This window comes from Hippopotamus amphibius, chromosome 4 (assembly GCF_030028045.1).
Source record: "Hippopotamus amphibius kiboko isolate mHipAmp2 chromosome 4, mHipAmp2.hap2, whole genome shotgun sequence".
Lineage (NCBI taxonomy): Eukaryota > Metazoa > Chordata > Mammalia > Artiodactyla > Hippopotamidae > Hippopotamus > Hippopotamus amphibius.
The window spans coordinates 172724741-172749040 of record NC_080189.1 but is presented as its reverse complement, the minus strand read 5'-3'; the positions used below and the strand labels follow the sequence as shown (position 1 = coordinate 172749040).

The 24300-nt window shown below is 40.1% G+C and overlaps 1 protein-coding gene across 10 annotated transcripts in view; it reads left to right on the top strand.

Annotated features, from left to right (window-relative positions):
* Nucleotides 1–1708: 1708 nt before the first annotated feature.
* Nucleotides 1709–24300, top strand: part of EML5 (EMAP like 5) — a 163951-nt gene continuing 141359 nt past the window's right edge. For all 10 annotated transcript variants that reach the window (XR_009053392.1, XR_009053391.1, XM_057733805.1 and 7 more), the window contains exon 1: nt 1709–2330. Coding sequence is in view for 8 of the 10 variants with exons in the window: in XM_057733805.1 (XP_057589788.1) it covers nt 2134–2330 (197 nt within the window). In the remaining 2 variants the exon portion in view is untranslated. The remainder of the gene's footprint in view (nt 2331–24300) is intronic.

The following is a 24300-nucleotide window of genomic DNA, read 5'->3' as shown; positions in this document are numbered from 1 at the left end:
CCTCCCTCTTGAGCCTCCCTCCCACCCTCCCTATCCCACCCCTTCAGGTCTTCACAAAGCATGGAGCTGATCTCCCTGTGCTCTGCAGCAGCTTCCCACTAGCCATCTATTTTACATTTGGTAGTGTATATATGTCAATACTACTCTCTCAGTATGTCCCAGTCAAGCGCTTCTTGAACCTGTGTATCCCAGGCCATAGTCCTCAGTCTGGCTCAAATAAAACTTTTCTATTTCTATTATAGTTTGGTTTAAGCATATTTCCATTGATAGTTTTATAGCTAATCACTCTGGGAACAGCTAAAATAAGAAAATTAAAAACATCTGAAAGCTTGGAAATTTTATGAAGTTCTTACAGTCAGATTTTCCTGCATTGTATTTCCTTACTACTTTGTTAGATGATTATTGTGAACACACGGGATTGGATTTCTACCTTCAGCCTTCCTGGTGGGGTTCACCAAATCTACTCACTCCTTCAGAGTTCACTTTTCATGACATTTATGCAAATTCCTTCCTCTCAGATGGCCCTTCTTTCCTGCATGTGGACTAGAAGTCATAACCAAAACTGAAAAGGTATCCTCTTGCCCCACATTGGTAATTTGCATCCTTGTGAAAGTAGAGATTGGGTAACATCCATGCCAAGGTATGGCTGCCATCTAGGAATCAGCATCTCTGCGCAGTCTGTGCAGTCACCTCTCTTGAAAGGATGCTAGTTTATTCTAGCTTTTCTCAGATTTCCAAGTTTTGGTATTCCCCAGGGAAATTCAAACTGATTTTTTTTGTTAGACACAAAAGATTGTATCTGTATTTTATAAGTTATTATTTCTTGTTGTAAACTTTGTGGCTACCATTCTGCATTTAAAATCTTTTAAAATATGGATTTCAAAGTATTTTATGGCTATTGGTAAACCCCGTGAGAGAGGGGGCCCTTAGAAAACGAAGCAGGAGGGAAACTGACAGGAAGCCATCGCTGCCAGAACTTGGCGTTTACAGTCTCACTCTCCAGGATCATAAGACTCAAGACATCTCCGGCATCACTACAGTGCAAGAAATAGCAAGAGTTTATTGGTGTTCAAAACAGTAATTTAAAAAAATTCGGGTACCATGGCTATTTATAAAGAAATCGCATCTGGTGTGTCATTTTACGATTTAAATTCTACTTTTAGCTTTGAGGTCACGTACACAAATAAGAAAATGCGCACTTAGGAAGTCAGGCTTTATCCCCACTCAGTATCTGGAATAGTGAGCACTATGAAGCAGCCAGAAACACACACGCACAGACACACGCGCGCGCGCACACACACACACACACACACACATCAGAAAAAGAAAAAAGGTTAACATCCTGGTGGTGTTTCTACCACGCATAAGCGTAGCCCTGGCCGGGTATAGGGGCCTTGTGAGACAGGCGCTTCCCGGGCGAGACCGCCGAGCAGCAGGGGACGAGGGTCGCCGAGAGTCCGCCCGGGACTGAGGATAGCGGGACTAAACGTTAGGCGAGAGCGAGCGCCAGGGAACGGCCACAAGGCGACTGCACCCGGGAGCTCCAGGTGACTCCGTGCTCCCCCGCTGGGAGGGGCGGGGCGGGCCGCGCGCGGGCGGCGGCGGCGACGGCGGCGAGGGGGCGGGGCCGCGAGAGGCCGCGCGCTCGCCGCTTTCCTGGGCTCGGGAGCGCGCGGCGCGGGCCCGCCGGGCTGAGGGACGAGGCCGCGGCGGGACGCGAACGCCGCAGGTGACCCGGGCGAGGAGCAGGGTGCCCGGGCCGCGGCTGAGGCGTGGAGGCGGCGCCTCGCTCGGCCCCGCTCGCGGCTTGGGCGCTGAGGGCTGAGGAGACTAGGCTACCGAGGCGGGCGGAGGGAGGGCGCGTGGCACCCCTCTGACGGCCGGCGGCGCCCGCGGCCCTCAGCATGTTCCGCGAGGCGAGGGTTTTCCTCCCGCCCGTGGGCTGAGGCGGCGCCGGCGGCGGCCAGGAGAAGCGACATGCACCTGCCAAGCGCGGCTTAGAGGACGCGGCAGGCGGCGAGTCCCTGCCGCCCGCGGGAGGGCTTGCTTCGCCCGGCGGCAGCCGCCGGCGCCTCCCGCCGCCCGCCGCCGCCGCCGCGGGCCCGAGCGGAGCGGCGGGGTGGGCGCCCCGACATGGCGGCCCGGAGTGCCCCGAGCTGCCACCTGCGGCTGGAGTGGGTGTACGGCTACCGGGGCCACCAGTGCCGCAACAACCTCTACTACACGGCGGCCAAGGAGATCGTGTACTTCGTGGCGGGCGTCGGCGTGGTGTACAGCCCGCGGGAGCACCGGCAGAAGTTCTACCGGGGCCACAGCGACGACATCATCAGGTACGGAGGGGCGGGGGCGGCCGCCGTCCCCCTGCCACCCGCGCGCCGAGTTCGCACTTGCCCGTCCTTCCGGGTGCCCGTGACCCGCTCCTGTAGGGCGCATCGCCCTGGAGAGAAACCCACAACCGTCTGGTCCCGAATCCGCTCTGTTAACACCGGATAAACGCCTCTCCGCGTCTTCGCTTTCTCGAGTCTCTCCCTGGGGTCGGTGCGGTAACACCAAGTCCGCGGATCCACTGGGCGCTCGGTTTTCTGGCATTGTACCCTTCTCCCTCCATCAACTGTATGAAATCTGCAAAAAGGTTAATTTGGTAGCACTCTACTGCTTTAAATCCCGTTGGAGATTTCTTATTAAACGAATTCTTAAAGCTCCAGAGGGAAGTCCTTTACCTAGGAGAGCACTGATAAAAGTCCCGTAAGCTCTAGGCTGTCCTGGGGAGCGCACGCAGGGTGGCACCCTGGAGGGCAGTCATCTCTTGGCCATAATAATTAGTTGAGGTTTCATTGCCTGCTATTATCAGCAAATAGAAAGAAACCCCGGCAACCTCCAGGCAATTCAGTGGACTTGAACATTTGCACCCTTCAAGGCAATTTGGGGGTAGGTTTGATCCGAAGAAGGTGCTAAAAATAATTCTGATTTGCAGTCATCTTGTTTCTTTTTCAATAAAGCACTCCTAAATAAGATTCCTTTTGTATTTTTTCACTTAAATCACAATTTTGTTTTCCTTTTAATTCTTCTTTGGGCGGTATCTTAAAGTTGGTCCCAGCGCTTGTTTACATTTCTTTAGTGAGCGGTGTATTTGAAATGTAATTTTCAATCAGTGTCTCAGCAGAACTTTTGTGGCGAATAAAGTCAAAAGCTGCAGAAATTATTCCAGGCAATTGATTATTGTCTCAAGCACAGCATATTTGTCGTTGATATATGAAGAATGTATTTTAAAACACTTTGACACTGTGTTGTGTGTGTGTGTGTGTATGCGCTTCTTCTGGGTATTTTTTAAAGAGATTCTATGATTGGATTTGGTTATTCAGTTTTATCCCCATATCTATGTTCCACAGAATTTAAATTGTGCATTTCAAATCCAGTATTATGGTTTGATGTCTTGTAGGCAAAAAACTCTGGTACTTAAACTCCGTAAATAAAGATCTTCTATTTTGCATGTCTGTATATTTATGCTATGTAAGAGGGAAAAGAGGCCTAGGACAAACAATAGTTAAGGCAAGATGGAGTAAAGATAAGAGCAGAAACTGAGATTGTAGAGTAGGAAATGAGACAGTTTTGGGTTCATCGTTCACCCCAGGAGTAGACTTTACCCCAGTTCTTTGTCTTTTTCCCTGATCCTTTGCAGTTTCTTTCTTTTCCGTGTGTTAGTTTTCGGACAGTTCAGGGGGTAGTAGCCTCATCTAGTTGAAGCAGCCTTTACTGAAGCCCTCCTCCAGATATTCAGTCTGTTAGGTTGGATTCAGGAGATGGGGTAGGTAGGTGTGAAGTATTTTGAGGTGCACTTCTATTGTTTTTACTCCTTGGTAGTTGAGAGTGATATGGTATGAAGATCTTCCGAAACTAGATGTGATTTATTTGATGGGGTAAATGATGTTCTGTTTATTCTTCCAGCAGTAATTTGAAGCTATATTATATATCACACTGCTTGAATTTTTATAATTGTTTCAGTAAACTGTAAGGAAGTTTGGCATACATAGTTACACAACAATACATACAGTATCTCACAGTGTTTCAAAATGATAGATTACTCTAATTTTTGCCATAATAGGATACTTGCTTATGATTTTATGCAAATGATTCATCCTTAAAATAATTTATAATAATAAAAATTTTCTTGAAAATTGCAGTGGGGTAGTAAAATCTGAATATATAGCATCCTGAAATTGTAGTACAAATTTAATACAGTACTAAGACTATAACTTAGAAATCAAAGTGTTGTGTAAATTTTGTTTCAAACAATAATTGTAGAGATCATTCTTGTTTGTGAAATAGATCAGGCAAATGTTCAAAGCTTTCCAATTTGTTTCCATTCAGTGTTTGAAATACAAGTACAGTAACTACTCCAGTAATTTTTCAATTATATCACAGCAGAAAATTTAATATTCATAAATGTGATGGCATTGTGGAAAACAATGTTGCTGTAATGTTAGCCTTAGTAATAAAAAGTCATTACTGTTTTTATCATCTGTTTTGTTTTCATATTTGCTTGAAACTTAGGTAAAACTTATTAGTTAAATATAACTTAGTCTGAAGCTAAGACTATACCAGAATGAGCAAGTCGTTGCCCTTAGGTTTTGAAAATGTAAGTGCTGTGTTGGTTGTAAAGACTAAATAATGACCAGTCTATCATTTGCTTACCAGTTTTATCATCTTACGGCATCTAGCATTGCCAGTGGTAGTGCCACATAACTTGTCTTTATCATTTTATCTGTGTTGTGTGTAGTTGTCTTCTTTTTACTACGTGCGTGTGTGTATAAATTTGTCCTTTATATTTCAGTTTTGCTAATTTATATAGAAATTAGTTTCACTATCAGAAATAATACAGGAATTTTAGAGCCACTTTTTCTTTTTTTTTCTGTTCCAAATTATATTGATAAAATTCTCTAGTTATTAAGTGTTTATTATGGGTTTAAGACTAAGTTATAAAATAGACTGCTACCAGTTTTAATATAAGATGCACATTTGTAGCTTAGTCTATATTTTGAAACTTTTGCCAGATGTCTTCCCATTAATACATTTTTGACAGGTTTGTACTGGAAGTAGTGCATGTTATTGATAGTTTTCAAATCATATATCACCAATGAAGACCATTGATGGAATATAGTTTTCTTAGTGCGTTTTGTTACTACTTTTTTTTTTCTTTTGACAAAATGAAAGGTATAGTAGCGCTTCAATTGTGGTAGCTGGTGTTCTTAAGAAAACTGATCAAGCTTCACCATAATCTAGTAAAAGTGGTTTTTAACAGCCTTGTATTTATAATATGGAAACTTCATTTATTCAGCATCAGTCAACATTGTAGTTGGAAAAGCATTTCAGAATGTATGAAGTTTCCATGATGGATCAATATTTTTTGTGTTTATGGGTTGAGGGTCGCAATTTTTTAAGGTCAGACAGGAATTACTGCAAACCTACTTGTTGTCTACTTAACGTTTCCAGATATACGGTCATTATTTCCCAAAACTGACTGATCATCAGAATTGTTTAAGGAGCTTTTTGCCAATTTCTAGCCTTTTCATCAAAGGCACTAAGTCAGAATCTTCTGGAGCTGGATTCCAGAAATTCATTTTTCAGATGGTACCCCAGAGGATTCTGTTTAGGAAACATGTATCCCAAAATATGCATGTGTAGAATTCTTAAATAAGCAGTTTGAGAAATGGGTATAAACCCTCCCCTCAAACCTGATACCAGAATTTTCTCAAGTATTGTGTAATATCTAGAAGCTGTACTTCAGAAAGTATTAGACAACATCCAGATTTAGTAAAATGTCCCCGTGTTTAAGTAACTAGAATTGGTGACCTTAACCTTCACAGACTATTAATAATTCTGTAAGATTTCATTTTATGTATTTGGATATCAAAATATTTATGGTTATTTATCAAATACTGCATAAATATTAAAAATATTTAATTAGGTTGTGTGGGGTCTTAGTTGTGCCATGCAGTATCTTTTCTTAGTTGCGGCATGTGGATTCATAGTTGTAGCATACATGCAGGATCTAGTTCCCCGACCAGGGATCAAACCGCGGTCCCCTTCTTTGGGAGCGCAGAGTCTTACCCACTGGACCACCAAGGAGGTCCCACTGCATAGTTTGAGATGGAATTAACAGATGCTTCAGGCAAAGGTTGGAATTACTTAGAATAATAATTCAAATCATCATAAACATACATTAAATGTATCTTCATTATGTACTTAATGGAAAAGACATTTTAGTTTTGTATTATAACTATTTTCCTTTATTATTTTATAATGTATCATCTAATATGCAGATTACTAAATCTGCAGATTACAAAATATATTTTGGATATAAATTGTGGAAAATAAACTCTTAGAAACTATTAAGAAATAAGAATAGTTTTTAAACTATTAACTTACTGTTCTTTCAAGGCCTTTTCACTCATCAAAGAAATATTTATTGAGCATCTTCTTTGTGCAAAGGTCTCAGCCTTGAGGTTTTAGGAGTTTAAAATACAATCAATCAAGTGAATCACTCAGAATACTGTGTGTACCAGGGGTAGCATTCGTGTGTCTGGAATATGGCATGCACATGGTCACATAACAGGTACAGTGATGAATTTCCTAGTGAATACACTATCTAAGCTGTCTGGGTCTTTAAGGAAAAACAGGGAGGAACAGTCATCAGAAGATGAGTGTAGGTGTAGCATTCTGGGAAGCGGTAACATCATATGCAGTGGTCTTGTATTAGGAGAAAACATCTGAAAAAGTTGCTGTGCTCATTATCTTCAGCTTTTTTCCTCCCATTCAGTCTTGGCTCTACTCTGTTTCACCATAGCAGCTCTTGTCAAGGTCACCGGTGACCTCCACAGCACTGTATCCAGCAGTCAGTTCTCTGTTCTAACCTTACTTGATTTAGCATCATCATTCGCCACAGCTGGTTGCTCTTACCTTCTTAAGTGGTGTCTGGGACACATCTTAGTGTAAACATAGCTACTTCATGCTTCACTTCTTTCAGCAGATATTTACTGAGCACTTGTTAGTATTTACCAGGGACTATTTTTAGCACTAGAGTTACAATGGTGAACCAAACAGGTGAAATTCCCAACCCTTATGGAACCTATATCTACTAGAGGGAGATAGTAAACAAGGTAAATTTCATATTTATATACATAAAAAATTATGTATATAGTATGTGCATATACATATTATCTATAATTTTTACATATAATGTGTATATCTGTCTGTAAGTATGTATATAGTATGTAAAGGCTAAGGAAAAAAAAAAGCAGGAAAGTGAGAGAGACTATTAGGAAGAGTTTAGGTAGGTGTTTGGATAGGCTGGCCAGGAAGGCCTAACTATAAACTATAAATGTAACATTTGAGTAGAGACGTGGAGGTGAGGGAATGTGCTCTGTGGCAATCTGAGGGAAGGACATTTCAGGCAAAGGGACTATCAACTTCAAAAGCCCTGGAATGCCTCGTATGTTTGAGGAACAGTAAGAAATAATGGCTGGAGTGCAGTGAAGTCACGTGAAAGCAGTAAAGAAATGAGGTCTGATGAAGTAATGGTGGTGGGGGCAGATTGTGTAGGACCTTATAGGTTATTGAGAGGATTTTAGCTTTCCCATCTGAGGGAGATTAGAAGCCATTGGAACAGTTTAATCAAATGAGTAACATAATTTGAGTTAATGGTTTAACAGGGTCACTCTGACTCCTATATTGGAGACAGACTGAGGAAGAGAGGCAGAATAACGCAGAGAACACTTAGGAGACTGTTCCAAGATATTGGTGACTTGGACCAGAGTGGTAACAATGGAAGCAGTGAGAAAGGATTAGATGTATTTTGAAGATAGAGGCAGCATGATTTATTGATGGACCAGGTAAAAATTGTGACAGAAAAGAAAAGTCAGTGATGATCGCAGTTTTTGGCCAGCACACCTGAAAGAATGGAGTTGCCAATTACTGAATTAGCAAAGACTGTGGTAAGAGCAAATTTTCTGTTTCGGGAGAAAGGGAAGATCGTGAGCTGTTTCAGAAGTACAGTATTTTGTTTTAGATACTAATAAGCAACCAAGTGGTGTTGTACATTAGGCAGTTGAACATACATGGAAGGGCAGCAATTCTGGGCTGGTACAAATTTGGTTATATAGATAGTATTTAAAGCCATGAGCCTGAATGAGATCACTGAGGGAGGGAGTATAGATAAAGAATCTGAAAAATATAGGGGAGATGAAAAAGAACTGACCAAAAAGTGGCCAGAGAGGTAGGAGGAAAACCAAGAGAGTGTGGGTCAAGGAAGTCAAGTAAAAAGTGTTTCAGGGAGAAGAAAGTGATCAGCTGTATCAAGTAAGGTGAGTAGTGCTTCACCTTAGTGGAGATGTTAGCTGTTTTGCAGTAATTACATTGTAATCATAAGACTGTCCAGGAGACTGTGTATGTTCAGGTGATCAGGGGAACAGAGGGAGCAAAAAGAAGTCATCAAAATGAGTCATGTCATTATTAGTATACAAAACTGGCCTCCCTCAAGATTTGCTCCAGCAGCTTCTAGTTTGCTTGGTTATTTTAAAAATGGCACATGGCTGGCAGCTCTAGATCCCTGCTTTTCAAAGGTGAGGTCCTTAGACCAGCAGCTTCAGCGTCACCTGGGAGCTTGTTAGAAATGCAGATCTCAAACCTCACCCCAGGCCTGCTGAATTTGACTCTGAATTTTAACAACATTTTCAGGTAATGTTATGGGTTTGAAATATTAAAGTTGTAGGTTATGGTATTAAAGTTTGAAAAGCACACTCTGGATCAGTGGTTTTCAAAGTGCAGTCCTTTAACCAGCAGCATTAGCATCACCTGGAAACTTATTAGAAATGCAAATTCTCCAGCTTCACCCCAGGCCTAATCAGAAACTCTAGATGTGGGGCCCAGCAATCCGCTTTAATCACTTCCACATGATATTGATGTAGTCTAACGTTTGAAAACCATTACTCTAGATTCTTGCTTTTCAACCCTGGCTATATGTTAGAATCACTTGGAGAGTTAAAGCAAACATAATAAAACCAGCAATGGCTGAGTCTCATCCCTGGAAATTCTAATTTAATTTATTCAGGGTGGGTCTCAGGAATAGTTTCTTTGTTGCTGTTTGCATCTGTTTTTAAGCTTCCTAGATGATTCCAGTAAGCAGCCAGGGTTGAAAACCACTGCTCTAGGTATAGAAGTAATTCATGGCAGTGGGTTAGGAAGTCAAACCCAAAAAACTCAGGGCCTACCCAGATTTACTCATTTCCTGTTATGCATTATATCACAATATTGGTCATTTGCCAAGTATTGACACCCCTTTAAAAAGTTTGGGCCTATTACCTCAGGTCCATTTGCAGATTTTTTACCAAAGAAAGCAGTGCTTAGTATGGCCATTCATTAATGGATCTGCCCAGTGTCTTCAGTGGCTGAAAACATGAAAAGACAGATATCTTGCATCATCACTCCAGAAAAGTGCTTACTTACTGGGGACCTGGAAGGTTCACTTAATGGGCAAAATTACGTGCATCTTGGGTGGTACCAAGTGAGGTGTAACCCAGTGCCCCAGGTGACGATTTCACAGACTTATGGATCAGTTGCAGTGGGTTTGGCTTAATGATTTGGACCATGGAAAGCCCAAGATTGTCCGTTAATAAATTTCCATTTTGGAGCCAGGATCTGCAGTCAGAAATAGACCAGATATCCAATATGTTAATAGTTAAAGAGGTATATAAATGCCCCTCAGAAGGACAGATCATCCCCACCCTGTAAAATTCTAAAGTGGACATATTCACAAGGACAGATGAAATAGCACTCTAGATTCATGTCCAGTGAGGGCAAGGTAGCTGGGATATTGCATTTTGTAAGACTTGAGACCGCATGTTGCCACTAACCAAGCATGAAGCAGCCACTAACAGCTGACTGACTTCTCTTTAGGCCAGCAAGTGTCCTCCATTGTGTCTTCAATATGGGTCAGTATTCTGAGACAGCATAGGACTGGCAAGGGGTTATGCCTTGGCAGTGTAAACAAGCTGCCTTGGCTGCAGTGGTATCTATTTGAATTATAAGATGGCACATGGTATCACCATATTGGCCAAAGACAGCAAGAACTTGTATGAAAGCCTTAATAGCTCCTGGATTTCCTGTCTATAATATCATCCACTGTTGGTTAGTGTAATTTAAACATGGATTGGATTGTTAAAAAATCGAGTGAAATGTAGTACCCACCTTACAACACTGGCATGCATATCCATCTGAATTAGTAAGCATGGTGGAAAAATACTAAAAAACTCTTGGAATGAGGGAATAGGTAATGGGACTGAAGGTGGACATTGGACTCTGGATCTAGCTATTTTTGAGGCCACAGGGAGGCTCAGTTTATCATAACACCACTAAATTCTATGTATTGTTTTCCTTTTGGGATGAGTGGCTTTTAATGCTGGATTGGCTAATAAGAGGTTATGATTGTAGGAGGTGTTAACTCAGATTTCACTCTAAAAGTTTCCCTATTCTTCACAATCAGAGAGAGATACCTAATTTTACTTTAATACAGAGGCTGGGGAATATAGGGATAAAGCAAAGAGGTTGGATGTGAGGTGAGAATTACGGATTGTATCGTTGTCGAGGTGTGGATGGTGTTCAGCCCCTTAGTGGAGCGCAAGCAGGGGAGAGGTCATAGTCATGGGTACTGAAAACGTGGAATATGTGGCAGAACAGGAGCACCTAATTGAAATTAAAGGCCCAGAAATAAATTTTTGGTAAGACAAGTGTACATAGCCTATTCCTCAAATCAATTTGAAGAACTGAGATGCACGGTTGCCACAGGTTTCCTTGTTGAGGAATTCCTGCTGCTTTCTGTACCTGGGAATCATGTACCTATTATATCTCCTAACCGAAGAGGACATTCATTCTCTATGTTTTTTTCATTACTATGAGAGGACGTTCTGTCCTGTCAGGAATATAGCACTAGACACTACTGCCTCTGGTGTAGAAACTCACATTAGATATTCATTTCAGCCTGCAGAGCATAATGGCAGTTGCCACAGACAGTTACTCCTAAGAATTTTGCAGTTTTTACTCGGTATGGTGTTGCTTGTGGTATTATTTAAATTAGCCACAAGATGATGATATAACCAGGTCTAACCACCTCAGTGTCCATATCTTTACAGATATTAAAGTTGATGAGGGAGCAGGGCATAATTCCCAGTTAGGAGTGGAAAGTGGAAGGGTATTTTAAGTCTTAGAAAGTAGGTGATAACTAATTACAGAGTCCACAGACTGGTCATCATTACTTGGTTGCCGTGTGACTTTTCTTATTATTAGTTAATCCTAGACAATATATATAGCACATAAAGCACTATAGAGGACTTCCCTGGTGGTGAAGTGGTTAAGAATCCGCCTGCCAATGCAGGGGACACAGGTTTGAGCCCTGGTCTGGGAAGATCCCACATGCTGAGGAGCACCTAAGCCCGTGTACCACAACTAGTGAGCCTGTGTTCTAGAGCCCTCGAGCCACAACTACTGAAGCCTGTACACCCTAGAGCTCGCGTGCCACAACTACTGAGCGTATGTGCTACAACTACTGAAGCCTGTGCAGCTAGAGCCAGTGCTCCACAACAAGAGAAGCCACCGCACAAAGCCTGCACACCACTACAAAGAGTAGCTCCCGCTTGCCACAACTAGAGAAAGCCTGCGCACAGCAATGAAGACCTAGTGCAGCCCCCAAAATAAATAAATAAATAATAAATTAAAAAGTTAAAAATAAATAAATAATGTACTTAAAAAGAAAAGCACTGTAGAGGGTGGCACTACTAGCATAGTAAGAAGTTTTACCTGGAACCTGGTTGTTAGATTTAGATTGCAGGTTGACATGCACTTGCAAAAGACAATTTTTGCAGCATACAAAGAGACTATGTAGGAGTCTGACATAATAGGGAGTATGAGAGATTTGGTAAGCCCCCTCTTAGAGGGTGGTTATTATATTTTTGAAATTATTAATACATATTTATAATAGAAAAGTGTAGAAAAAGTAGAAAAACATTTACCCATAATCTTGTAATCTAGAGATATTACTATTGTGCTTTAGATTATTTCCTTTTAAGTCTTTGTTGCATGTATATCACAAGACTTTAAGGCTTTATTTTTTTAGAGAAGTTTTAGGTTTACACCAAAATTGAGAGGAAGGTACAGATTTCCTATATACTCCTGCCTCGACACATGCATTGCCTTCCCTGTTATCAGTATCATTTCACCAGAATGGTACATTTTTAACCAAAAATGAACCTATATTGACACATCATAGTCACTCAAAGTTTATGGCTTACCTTAGGGTTCACTCTTGATATTGTACATTCTGTGGGATTGAACAGTGTTTAATGACATATATCCATCATTGTCATATCATACAGAGTCTTTTCACGGCCCGAAAATCCTCTGTGCTCTGCCTATTCACATATTGTCCATCCCTGCAACAACTGATGTTTTTACTGACTCCATAGTTTTGTCTTTTTTCAGAATGTCATGTGGTTGGAGTCATACAGTATGTAGCCTTTTCAGATGGACCTCTTTCACTTAGTAATATGTGTTTATGGTTCCTCTGTATATTTCCATGGCTTGATAGCTCATTTCTTTTTAGTGCTGGATAATGTTGTATTGTTTGGATGTAAGTTTATCTATCTATTTACGTACTGAAGGACATCTTAGTTGCTTCTGAGTTTTGGTGTTAATGAGTAAAGCTAGAAACATCCATGTTCAGGTTTTTGTGTGGGCATAAATTTTCACTCTTTTGCATAAATACCAAAGAGTAGTACAATTGCTGGATTGTTTGGTAAGGTTATGTTTAGTTTTGTAAGAAACCACCAAACTGTCTTCCAAAGTGGCTGTACTGTTTTTGCATCCTCACCAGCAATGTATCAGAGCTCCTATTGCTCCACATCCTTGTCAGCACTTGGTGTTGTCAGTGTTCCAGATTTTGGCCATTCTGATAGGCATGTAGTAGAATCTTATAGTTTTGATTTTCATTTCCCTAATGATATAGATATGGAGCATCTTTTCATATGTTTATTTTCCATCTGTATATCTTCTTTGATGAGGAGTCTTTTAAGGTCTTTGGCCTACTTTTTAATTGGGTTGTTTTCTTATTGTTGAGTTTTTAGAGTTCTTTGTATATTTTGAATAGCAGTCCTTTATCAGATGTGCCTTTTACAAATGTTTTCTCCCAGTGTGTGGCTTTTCTTCTAATGCTTTTGACATTGTCTTTCACAGAGCAGAAGTTTTTTTGTTTTAATGAAGCCCAGCCTATCAGTTATTTCTTTCATGGATCCTGTGTTTGATGTTATATCTTAAAAGGCATCACCATACCCAAGGTCATCTAAATCTTCTCCTAAGTTGTCTTCCAGGAATTTTAAGTTTTACACTTAGGTCTATGATTCATTTTGAGTTAATTTTTGTGAAAGGTGTAAGGTCTCTGTCTAGATTCACTTTTTACATGTAGATGGCCAGTTGTTCCAGCACTGTTTTTTGAAGGAGACTGTCTTTGCTCCATTGTATTGCCTTTGCTCCTTTGTCAGAGATCAGTTGATTATATTTATAGAAATCTAGTTCTGGGCTCTCTATTCTGTTCCATTGGTATATTTGTCTACTCTTTTGCAAATACCATATTGTCTTTTTTTCTTCCACTTTTATTGTTTCATTTATTTTATAAGTGGAAATTTGTACCTTTGAACACCTCATCCATCCCTCACCCTTCCCCCTGCGTCTGGTAACCACAAATCTGATCTCTTTTTCTATGAGTTTTTTTGTTTTTGAAGCATAATTGATCTGCAACACTATATTAGTTCCTGATACACAACATAGTGATTTGATATTTCTATACATTTCAAAATGGTCATCATGATAAATCTAGTTAAGAAATGTCACCATGCAAAGATACTACACAGTTATTGACTGTATTTCCGACACTGTACATAACATTCTTTATATATTTCTGTGTATATGTGTGTATATGTGTGCGTATATAAGTTACTAATCTCTTAAGTTCAAACCTACTTTAACAATGCTGCATTTTTTACCCACACCCCACATGATTACTGTTTTTGACTTCATATTTTACATCTCTTTGTTTCATGTATCCCTTAAGTACTTATTGTGGATATAGATAATTTTATGACTTTTGTCTTTTAACCTTGTTACTATGGCTGATTTACTATCTTTTCCATATATTTGTCTTTACCAATGAGATTTTTTCCTTTCATAATTTTCATGTTTTTAGTTGTGGCCTTTTCTTTTTCATTTAAAGATGTCCCTTTTACATTTTGTATAAAGCTGGTTTAGTGGTGCCGAACTCTTTTAGCTTTTGCTTGTCTGTAAAACTTTTGATCACTCCATAAAGTCTGAACATAAGCTTTACCAGGTCGAGTATTCCTGATTGTAGGTTTATCCCTTTCATCACTTTAAATATATCATGCCACTCCCTCCTGGCCTACAGAGTTTCTGCTGAAAGGTCAGCTGATAGCCTTATGGGAGTTCCCTTGTATATAACTTGCTACTTTTCCCTTGCTGTTTTTAACATTCTCTATTTTTAATTTTTATGTCTTGGTGTGGTCCTCTTTGGGTTGATCCTGTTTGGGACTCTCTGCGCTTCCTGGACCGGGATGTCTGTTTCCCTTCCCAGGTTAGAGAAGCTTTCAGCTATTATGTCTTCAAATATGTTCTCTGCCCCTTTCTTTCTCTCTTCTCCTGGAACCCCTTTAACTCAAATGTTAGTATGCTTAATGTTGTCCCACAGGTTTCTTAAGCTGTCTGCATTTCTCTTTATTCTTTCTCCTGTTCAGCTTGAGTAATTTCCACTACTTTGTCTTCCAGCTTGTTGATCCATTCCTCTGTATCATTTAATCTGCTGTTGATTCCTTCTAGTGTATTTTTCATTTCAGTTATTGTATTCTTCACCTTCTGGTTTTTCTTTATATTTTTAAACTCTTTGTTAGAAACTTATAACTTCTCGCTCATTTCATCCAATCTTCTCCAAGTTCTTTGAACATTTTACAATCATTACCTTGAACTTATAGGCTAGATTGCCTGTTTCCTGTCGCTTAGTTCTTCTGTGTCCCAACAGCATAGTCCCACCTGGTCACCAGATCTATGTGCTCTAGGGGTGCCCTTTATGTGGGCTGTGTGGGTCCTTCTGTTGTGGCAGGCTAACTACTATGGGCATCTGGTAGGTGTGGCTGGCCCGCATTCCAGTTAGTTGCCAGGCGCTGCCTTGTGTTGGGGATGCTGGCCACTGGTGGGCAAGGATGGGTCATGAGGCTGCTGACTGTGGCCCTGGGGGTCCTGAGGCTAGTGCTGGCCCACTGATGGTTGGAGCTGGATTCTGGAGTGGGTGATTGAGGTGCTGGGGTGTTCCAAATGTAGTGTTGGCCTGCAGATGGGTGGGGCCAGTTCCAGACATAGCTGGCTGCAGGGTCTGGGGTGTCCCAGAGCTGATGTTGGCCCACTGGTGAGAGAGGCTAGATCTTGGGGGAGCTGGCTGAGGGGTCCAGGATGTCTTGGAGCTGGTATCAGCCAGCTGGTAAGGCAGGGCTGGGACCTTGGGGCCTCTGGCTGCAAGGCCTGAGGGTCCTAGAGCTGGTGTTGGCCTGCTGGTGGGCAGAGCAGAGACCAGGGGGATTCCAGAGCTAGTGCCTGTTCACTGGTGGGCAGATCTGGGGGTTCCAGAGTTAGTATTTCTGCCCACTGGTGGGTGGGGCCGGGGCACAGAGGATCCTGGGGCTGTTGTCTATCCTTTGGTGGGTGAGGCTGGTTCTGGGGCTAGTGCCAGCCCACTGGTGTGCATGGCTGGGTCCTGGGCCCTCTGGTGAATAGGCTTGGGTCCCAGGGTGACTGTGGGCTCAGGAGGCCTTAAGGCAGCAAGCCTGCTGGTGGGTAGGGCTGTGTCTCCACTCAGGTAGCTGCTTGGCCTGAAGCATTCCAGTATTAGTGCTGAAAGGCTAGTTTGTAGGGTTGGGTTCTGGCACTGATAAGCTAGAAGGAGGGTTCAAAAACGGTGCTTACCAGCATGTAGTAAAACAAGCTCCCCCAAATGACGGCCACCTGTGTCGTTGTCCTCAGGATAAACTCCAGTTACCTTCTGCTTCTCTGGGAGGCTCTCCAAGATCAGTAGATCAGTCTGACCCAGGCTTCTTTCAAATTACTTCTTGTGCCCTGGGTCCTCCTGAAGTGTGTAAGATTTTGTTTTAAGAGTGGAGTCTCTATTTCCCACAGCCCTCTGGCTCTCCCAAAAGTAAGCCCCGCTAGCCTTCAAAGCCAGTGTTCTGGGGTCTCATCTTACCAGTGCAGGATCTCTGGGCTGGGGAGCCTGATATGGGGCTTAGTTCCTTGTGGTGAACCTCTGCAGTTATAATTATCCTCCTGTTTGTTGGTAACCCACCTGGAAGTATGGGTCTTGACTATGCTACCTTCCCACCCTTCCTGCTCATCTCATTGTGATTACTTCATTATATGTTTAGTTGCATAAGACCTTTTCTGCTAGTATTGCAGTTTTTCTCATCAATAGTTCTGTGTAAATAGTTGTAATTTTGGTGTGCCATAGGAGGAGGTGAGCTCAGGGTCTTCCAACTCTGCCATCTTGACCACTCCCCCAATACCATACTGTCTTGATTACTATAGCTTTATAGTAAGTCTTGAAGTTGGGTAGTGTCAGTCTTTCAGCTTTGTTCTTCCTCTTAAATATTGTGTTGGCTTTTCTGGGTCTTTTGACTCTCTTTCATCAATATCCATAAAATAACTTGCTGGGATTTTGATTGGCACTGCATTGTTGGTTCACACCCTCAAGAGTTCCCTGAATGAAATTTGAAACTGGCTTCCTTACACAGAGGGCAAAGAGGAACTGAAGAAAGACAGACCATTCCAGATTGGAAGATGGCAGTTTTAATAAACAAGAGAACTTATTACATATGAGGCATGCCTTGAGCAGCTGCATGACAAATAGATCTCTGTACCCACCTGCCAGAATCTTAAGCATTTATATAGAGACCTTAATGGAGTTCAGTCATGTATATAGTTCATATGGTCTCAATAGCACATTACTTTCTCAAGGCTGTGTCCTTGAAGTGTCTCCTTGTATGAGAACAGTGGGCAGAATGTACATCCCAAGGACAGGGGAGAAGGTAAGGAGCCTCTCATTGCCTGAGTCCAGTTCTCAGGTCAGCCGGTGGTCATGTCCTCTCAATGACCTCCTCCAACATGCAGATAAGTTGGGAAGAACTGATATCTTGATAGTACTGAGTCTTCTACCTATGAACATAGAATATCTCTTCATTTATTTAGTTCTTCTTTGATTTCATTGATGAGAGTTTTGTGGTTTTCCTCATATAGATTTTGTATCTATTTTGTTCGATTTATGCCTGATTATTTCAATTTTTGGTGCTAATGTAATGGTATTGCATTTTAAATTTCAAATTCCACTTGTTCATGGTCAGCATATAGGATAGCAATTAACTTTTGTATATTAACTTTGTATTCTGCAACCCTGCTATAGTCGCTTATTAGTTACAGAAATTTTTTTGCTGATTCTTTTGGATTTTCTGCATAGATGATCATGTCATCTGCAAACAAAGGCATTTTATGTCTTCCCTCCTAATCTGTATACGTTTTATTTCCTTTTCTTGAATTATTGCATTAGCAAGGCCTTCTAGTACAGTATTGAAAAGGAGTGGTGAAAGGGTGCATTCATGACATGTCCCCGATCTTTGTGGGAAAGCTTAGAGTTTCTCACCATGAAGTGGGGTTTTTGTAGATACTCTTTATCAGGTTGACACAAAGTTCTCCTGCATTCCTGGTTTCCTGAGAGTTTTTATCATGAATGGGTGTTGGCATTTGTCACATGCCTTTTTTGCGTGTGTTGATATGATCGTGTGATTTTTCTTTTTTAGTCCATTGATAGATGGACCACATCAATTGATTTTTTAATCATACCTGGGATAAATTTCACGTAGTTGTGCTGTATAATTCTTTTTATACTTTTTTAGGTTCGATTTGCTGATATTCTGTTGAAGATTTTAGCATCTGTGTTTATGAGAGATATTGAAATGTACTTTTCTTGTGATATCTTTGTCTGGTTTTAATATTAGGGTAATGCTGGCCACATAAAGTGAGTTAGGAGGCATTCCCTCTGCTTCTGTCCTCTGAAGGAGATTGTAGAGAATTGATATGATTTCTTCCTTCAGTGTTTGGTAGAATTTACCAGTGAACACAGATGAGCCTGATGCTTTTTGTTTTAAAGGTTATTAATTATTGATTCAACTTATTTAATAGACATAGTCCTGTTCAGATCATCGATTTCTTCTTGTGTGAGTTTGGCAGATTGTGTCTGATATATGTATTCTAATGTAATTAAGGTTACACAATATGTAAAATCTTGGATTCTGTGCTTTTTATTTAACATTATAGCATAACTTTCCCCCAGTATTGTGAAAAATCTTCATACACATTTTTAATGACTACATGAGAGTCCATCCTGTGAGTGTACCATAATTATTTAACCATTTCTTGAATGTTGGACATTTAGGTGGTTTTCAGGTTTTTACTGTTATAAATAAGGATGCAGGAACAAAACAGCTATACATAAGGATTTTTCTGTATTGAGGATTATTTCATTTCAAAAATTTCTTTTAACACTAGCAGCTTCTTTGGAAATTCAGTTAACAAATATTGATTGAAAACCTGCTGTGGGCTCATCATTGTTCTGAACAAAAAGGGCAAGCCTCTGTCCTAACGATGTACATATTCTAGTGGAAGAGGGTAAGATAATAAGTGCACAATAGTAATTTTGACAATGATTACTACTACAAATAAAATAGGGTAATGGAGTAGAATATGTTAGGATGACTAGGAAGGTTTCTCTAGGCAAGTTAAATTTGACCTGAAGCATGAATGATATGAATGAAGCAAAACTTGGGAGATCATTCTAGACAAAGGCTTTGAGAACATAATGAATTTGGCCTTTTCAAGGGACAGAAAGGCCAGTGTGGCTGGAGTGTGGTGAACAAAAGGGAGAATAGTTTAAGTTGAGGTTTGAGAAGAAAGTGAAGGTATATCTTGTAGAGGCTTGTAAGTGCCATATTAGGTAGTTTGGATTTTATTCTAATTGTAATAGGAAGCTGTTGGGGGATTTTAACTAGGTGAAACTTATGTTGTTTTAAAAGATCACGCAGGCTATGATAAGAAAGCCCTAAAGGGGAGCAATAGAGGAAGAAGGGCAGGTGGCTTAGATTAGGGTTGTAGCAGAGAAGATGGGGGTAATGATAGAGTCAATAGGACAGGCCAGTAGAATGTGTGTGATGAATAAGAAAAAGAGAAGTGATGAGGATTAAATTTGTTTGGTCTGAGCAATTGAGTGGATAGTGATGTCATTTACTAAGATGAGGAGAGGACTGGAGGGTAATTGAGGAGGAAAAAAATTCTGGATAGGTTAAATATGAGTTGCCCATAACACATCATTTGCTCTTGGCTGGAGATATAGATTTGGGTGTTATCGCTACATATGCGCTTTTAAAGACACGAGATTGGATGAAATCATCTGGGAAAGGAAGGGAAGATAGCCAAGACAAGGCCCTCAGACGCTTTAACATTGAGAGGTTGGGTGTGGAAGATAGGACCTAACAAACGAGAAAGAGGAGGATGGGTTAATGGAGTCAGGAAAGCCTAGAGAGGGAAAGTGTTTCTTAGAAAAAGTGGTCATTTGTTAAATACCATTGAAAAGTGTTGGAAAATGAGGACATACTATGGACCATTAGATTTGACAGGGTCACACATGACCTTGAAAAGAACTGTTTTAGTAAAGGAGAAGTAGTGGAAGCCTAATTGGAGTATGTGGAGAAAGTAAAGGGAGTGGAAAATTTTAGACAGCTGTTTTGAGGAGTTTTGCTGTGAATGGGGAGCAAAGAAAATAGAGTGATAGGTGAATTTTTTTTTCAATACGTGTATTTGAGTGCTAATGGGAATGACTCAGTAATGAGGAAGCAATAATTCCAGAAAACATAGTTCTAGGAATAAAGTACTTGAAAGTGAAGGGAATGGGATCCAGAGCACAAGTGAAGAGTGTGTGGAACAGAGACATTTCTTCTGTTTTACAGGAGGGAGGTCAGAGTTGGCTGTAACAGTTACACTTAGGTTAGTGAATTTGTTGAGGGCAAAATATCTTTTCTGATTCCATCTATATTTATTCTTTGAATACAGGACAGACTTATTAGCTGCAAAGGAGGAGGTTGATGGTTGGAGGACTGTGTTCATGAGGGAGCTTGGAGGTTGAGGGAAAGAATGCAAAATTTATCAGCTAAGTGTTTAAAAGGATTATGTAATAGTGTAAAAATGCACATTTAAGATTTGTGGTGATAAATATAAGAAACCCTGATGCACAATTGTATGTAAGAAGGGAAATATATGAAGATAACTGCCTTGAAGGAAGGAGACTGTCCCCTTTATATTGGTTTATTGTGTTACTACTTTATTGTTATGATAAATTTAGAGATTAAATGCTTAAAATTATTTGTGATTATGGGATCTGATGACAGTGCTCTTACCTAGTTAATTTCCAATATTCAGGAATAGTAATAGGAAAAGGAACTTAAATTAAAAAAGAATCTGTTCTTTCCATGTATTTCAAATGTTGATGTCACAATCTGGATCGGTAGTCACTTAATTAAATGTTTTAGGATAGAAATGTTACTTCTGTCATCTTTCTCCCAAATCAGTTTGTAGCATTGTTGAGTTCCCCTATATGTTCTGCAATATAGCAGGCAATATGTGGAATAAAACTTAACTATAAGATACTAGGTTAATTTCAAGAATACTAGAAAAACACTTACGCTTTATTTCTCATTAAACAACTTGGAGCTATCAGAAAACTTTCAGATTCCACCCATCCATCAAAAATACATCCTGCTCCTTTCTCACAGTAATCCTTCCACTCGTGCACAAATCCCATCCTTTTTTGCCTGTCCCGGAAATTCTCTGTCTCCTGTATCAATATTTTTGATTTTTGATTATTTTTCTACTGGATGATTTCTGAGAGTATATAAAATATGCCCAAAAGGTAGTCTTTTCACCAAATGATGTTAAAAACAACTGAATATCCATGTGGGGAAAAAAAGTGAACCTTAACTATATTTTACCATATACAGAATTTAACTCAAATTGAGTCATGTGTCATATATAAAAGCTAACACTATAATATTTGTAGGAAAAAGTATAGGAAATAGGACATAAAAAGCATGACTTACAAAAAGGAAAATTATGAATTGAGCCTCATTAAAATTAAAACTTTTCAAACTTCCAGGTAGCTGAAGACAGAGGCAGCTATGTAGTAACCTCACAGAATCTCTTACCTAAACAATGCAGAATTCACTTCACAACTATGATGTTCCTGTGCAAAACCCTAGTCTCACCATTATTTAAACAAAGAATACCAAAACTGAAAAGTAACTATAAGTGAAAAGAGAAAAACAGATTCCAACCACAGTTTCACAAGCTTTCTTCTGTCTACTGCTGGACTTTTCAGGGAGCAACTTAACCTAAAAAACTGAAAACAATTATCTTGACTCAATACTGTAAGGATAGACAGAAAGAATTGTAGATAATGCTATAATCTGGTTAGTAGAATTGTTTCTCACAGGGCTAGCAATTCTGAAACAGCTTTGTATATACTAAAATTAAATAAATAAACCTTAGATTATGGAGCCTAATAAGCTTTCCACTCTTGGAGGAAGAAATTATACAGGCATACCTCAGAGATATTGCAGGTTCAGTTCCAGATCACTGCAATAAAGCAAAAATAGCAACAAAGTGAGTCCCACGAATTTTTTAGTTCCCAGTGCATATAAAAGTTATGTTTACACTATACTGTAGTCTAAGTCTATAATAGCATTATGTCTAAAGAAACAGTATACATCCCTTAATTAAAAAATAATTTATTGCTAAAAAATGCTAACCATTATCTAAGTCTTCAGTGAGTCATAGTAGTAACATGAAAGATCGCTGATCACAGACCACCATAACAAATATAAAAATAATGAAAAAATTTGAAATATTGTGAGAATTACAAATACAGATGTGATACAGAGACACAAAGAGAGCACATGCTGTTGGAAAAATGGCACTGATAGACTTACATGATTCAGGGTGGCCACAAACCTTTAATGTGTGAAAAATACACTATCAGTGAAGCACAGTAAAACAAGGTATGCCTGTAAATAAGAAAAGGGAGAAGTCTTGAATGAACCCTGTGGTTTTGAGTTAAAATCAGAGGCATCAATATGAACTCACGGGGGGTTTTTTAATTTATTTTTTGAAGGTTGTACTTTATTTATAGTTATTATAAAACACTGGCTGTATCCCCCATGTTGTACAATATATTCTTATAGCTTTTTTTTTCTTCTTTGGCTGCACCACACTGCATACAGGATCTTAGTTCCCCAACCAGGAATCGAACCAGCGCCCCCTGTAGTGGAAGTGCAGACTCTTAACCACTGGACCGCCAGGGAAGTCCCCTTGTAGCCTATTTTATACCTAATGGTTTGTACCTCTTAATCCCCAACCCCTGTGTTCCCCGTCCCCGATTCCCTCTCCCATCTGGTAACCACTAGTTTGTTCTCTGTATCTGTGAGTCTGCTTCTTTTTTGTTATATTCACTAGCTTGTGTTTTTACATTCCACAAGTGATATTATACAGTATTTGTCTTTCTCTGTCTGACTTATTTCACTTAGCAAAATGCCCTCCAAGTCCATCCATGTTGCTGCAAATAGCAAAAATTTCACTCTGTTTGATGGCTGAGTGGTATTCCATTGTATTTATATGTATCACCTCTTCTTTATCCATTCATCTGTTGATGGACACTTAGGTTTGTTCCATGTCTTGGCAATTGTAAATAATGCGGCTATGTACATGTATCTTTTTTAATTAATGTTTTTGGTTTTTCTGGATATATACCCAGGAGAGGAATTGCTGAGTCATATAGTAGTTCTATTTTCAGTTTTTTGAGAAACCACCATACTGTTTTCCAGTGGCTGTACCAATTTACATTCCTACCATCAGTGTATGAGGGCTCCCTTTTCTCCACATCCTCGCCAACATTTCTTATTTCTATTCTTTTTGATGATAGCCATTCCCACCTATGTGAGGTGATACATCATTGCAGTTTTTTTTTCTTTTTTTTTTTGAGAACATTTATTGAGCTATAATTGACATACAATAAACTGTGTATATTTAAAGTATACAATTTGATATTTTTTTCTTATTAGTAATGTATATATGGCAATCCTAGTCTCCTAATTCATCCCAACCCAACCCAGCTGCCACCCGCTTTCCCCCCTTGGTGTCCATATGTTTGTTCTCTACATCTGTGTCTCTATTTCTGCCTTGTGAACCCACTGATCTGTACCATTTTTCTATATTCCACATATATACATTATTATACGATTTTTTAAAAATAAATTTATTTATTTATTGACTGCATTGGGTCTTCATTGCTGCGCATGGGCTTTCTCTAGTCGCGGCAAGCAAGGACTACTCTTCATTGTGATGCGTGGGCTCCTCATTGTGATGGCTTCTCTTATTGTGGCGCACAGGCTCTAGGTGCATGGGCTTCAGTAGTTGTGGCACATGGGCTCAATAGTTGTGGCTCACAGGCTCTAGAGTGCAGGCTCAATAGTTGTGGCACACAGGCTTAGTTGCTCCGTGGTATATGGGATCTTCCTGGGGCAGGGATTGAATCTGTGTCCCCTGTGTTGGCAGGTGGATTCTTAACCACTGCACCACCTAGGAAGTCCGAATATACTATATTTATTTTTCTCTTCTGACTTACTTCACTCTGTATGACAGTCTCTAGGTCCATCCATGTCTCTACAAATGTCCCAATTTAGTTCCTTTTTACGGCTGAGTAATATTCCATTGTATATATGTACCACATCTTCTTTATCTATTCATCTGTCGATGGACATTTAGGTTGCTTCCATGACCTGACTATTGCAAGTAGTGCTGCAGTGAACATAGAGGTGCCTGTGTCTTTTTGAATTATGGTTTTCTCTGGGTTATATATGCCCAGTAGTGGGATTGCTTGGTCATATGGTAATTCTATTTTGAGTTTTTTAAGGAAACCCATACTGTTCTCCATAATGGCTGTATCAGTTTACATTCCCACCAGCAGTGCAAGAGGGTTCCCTTTTCTCCACACCTTCTCCAGCATTTGTTGATTGTAGATTTTCTGATGATGCCCATTCTGACCGGTGTGAG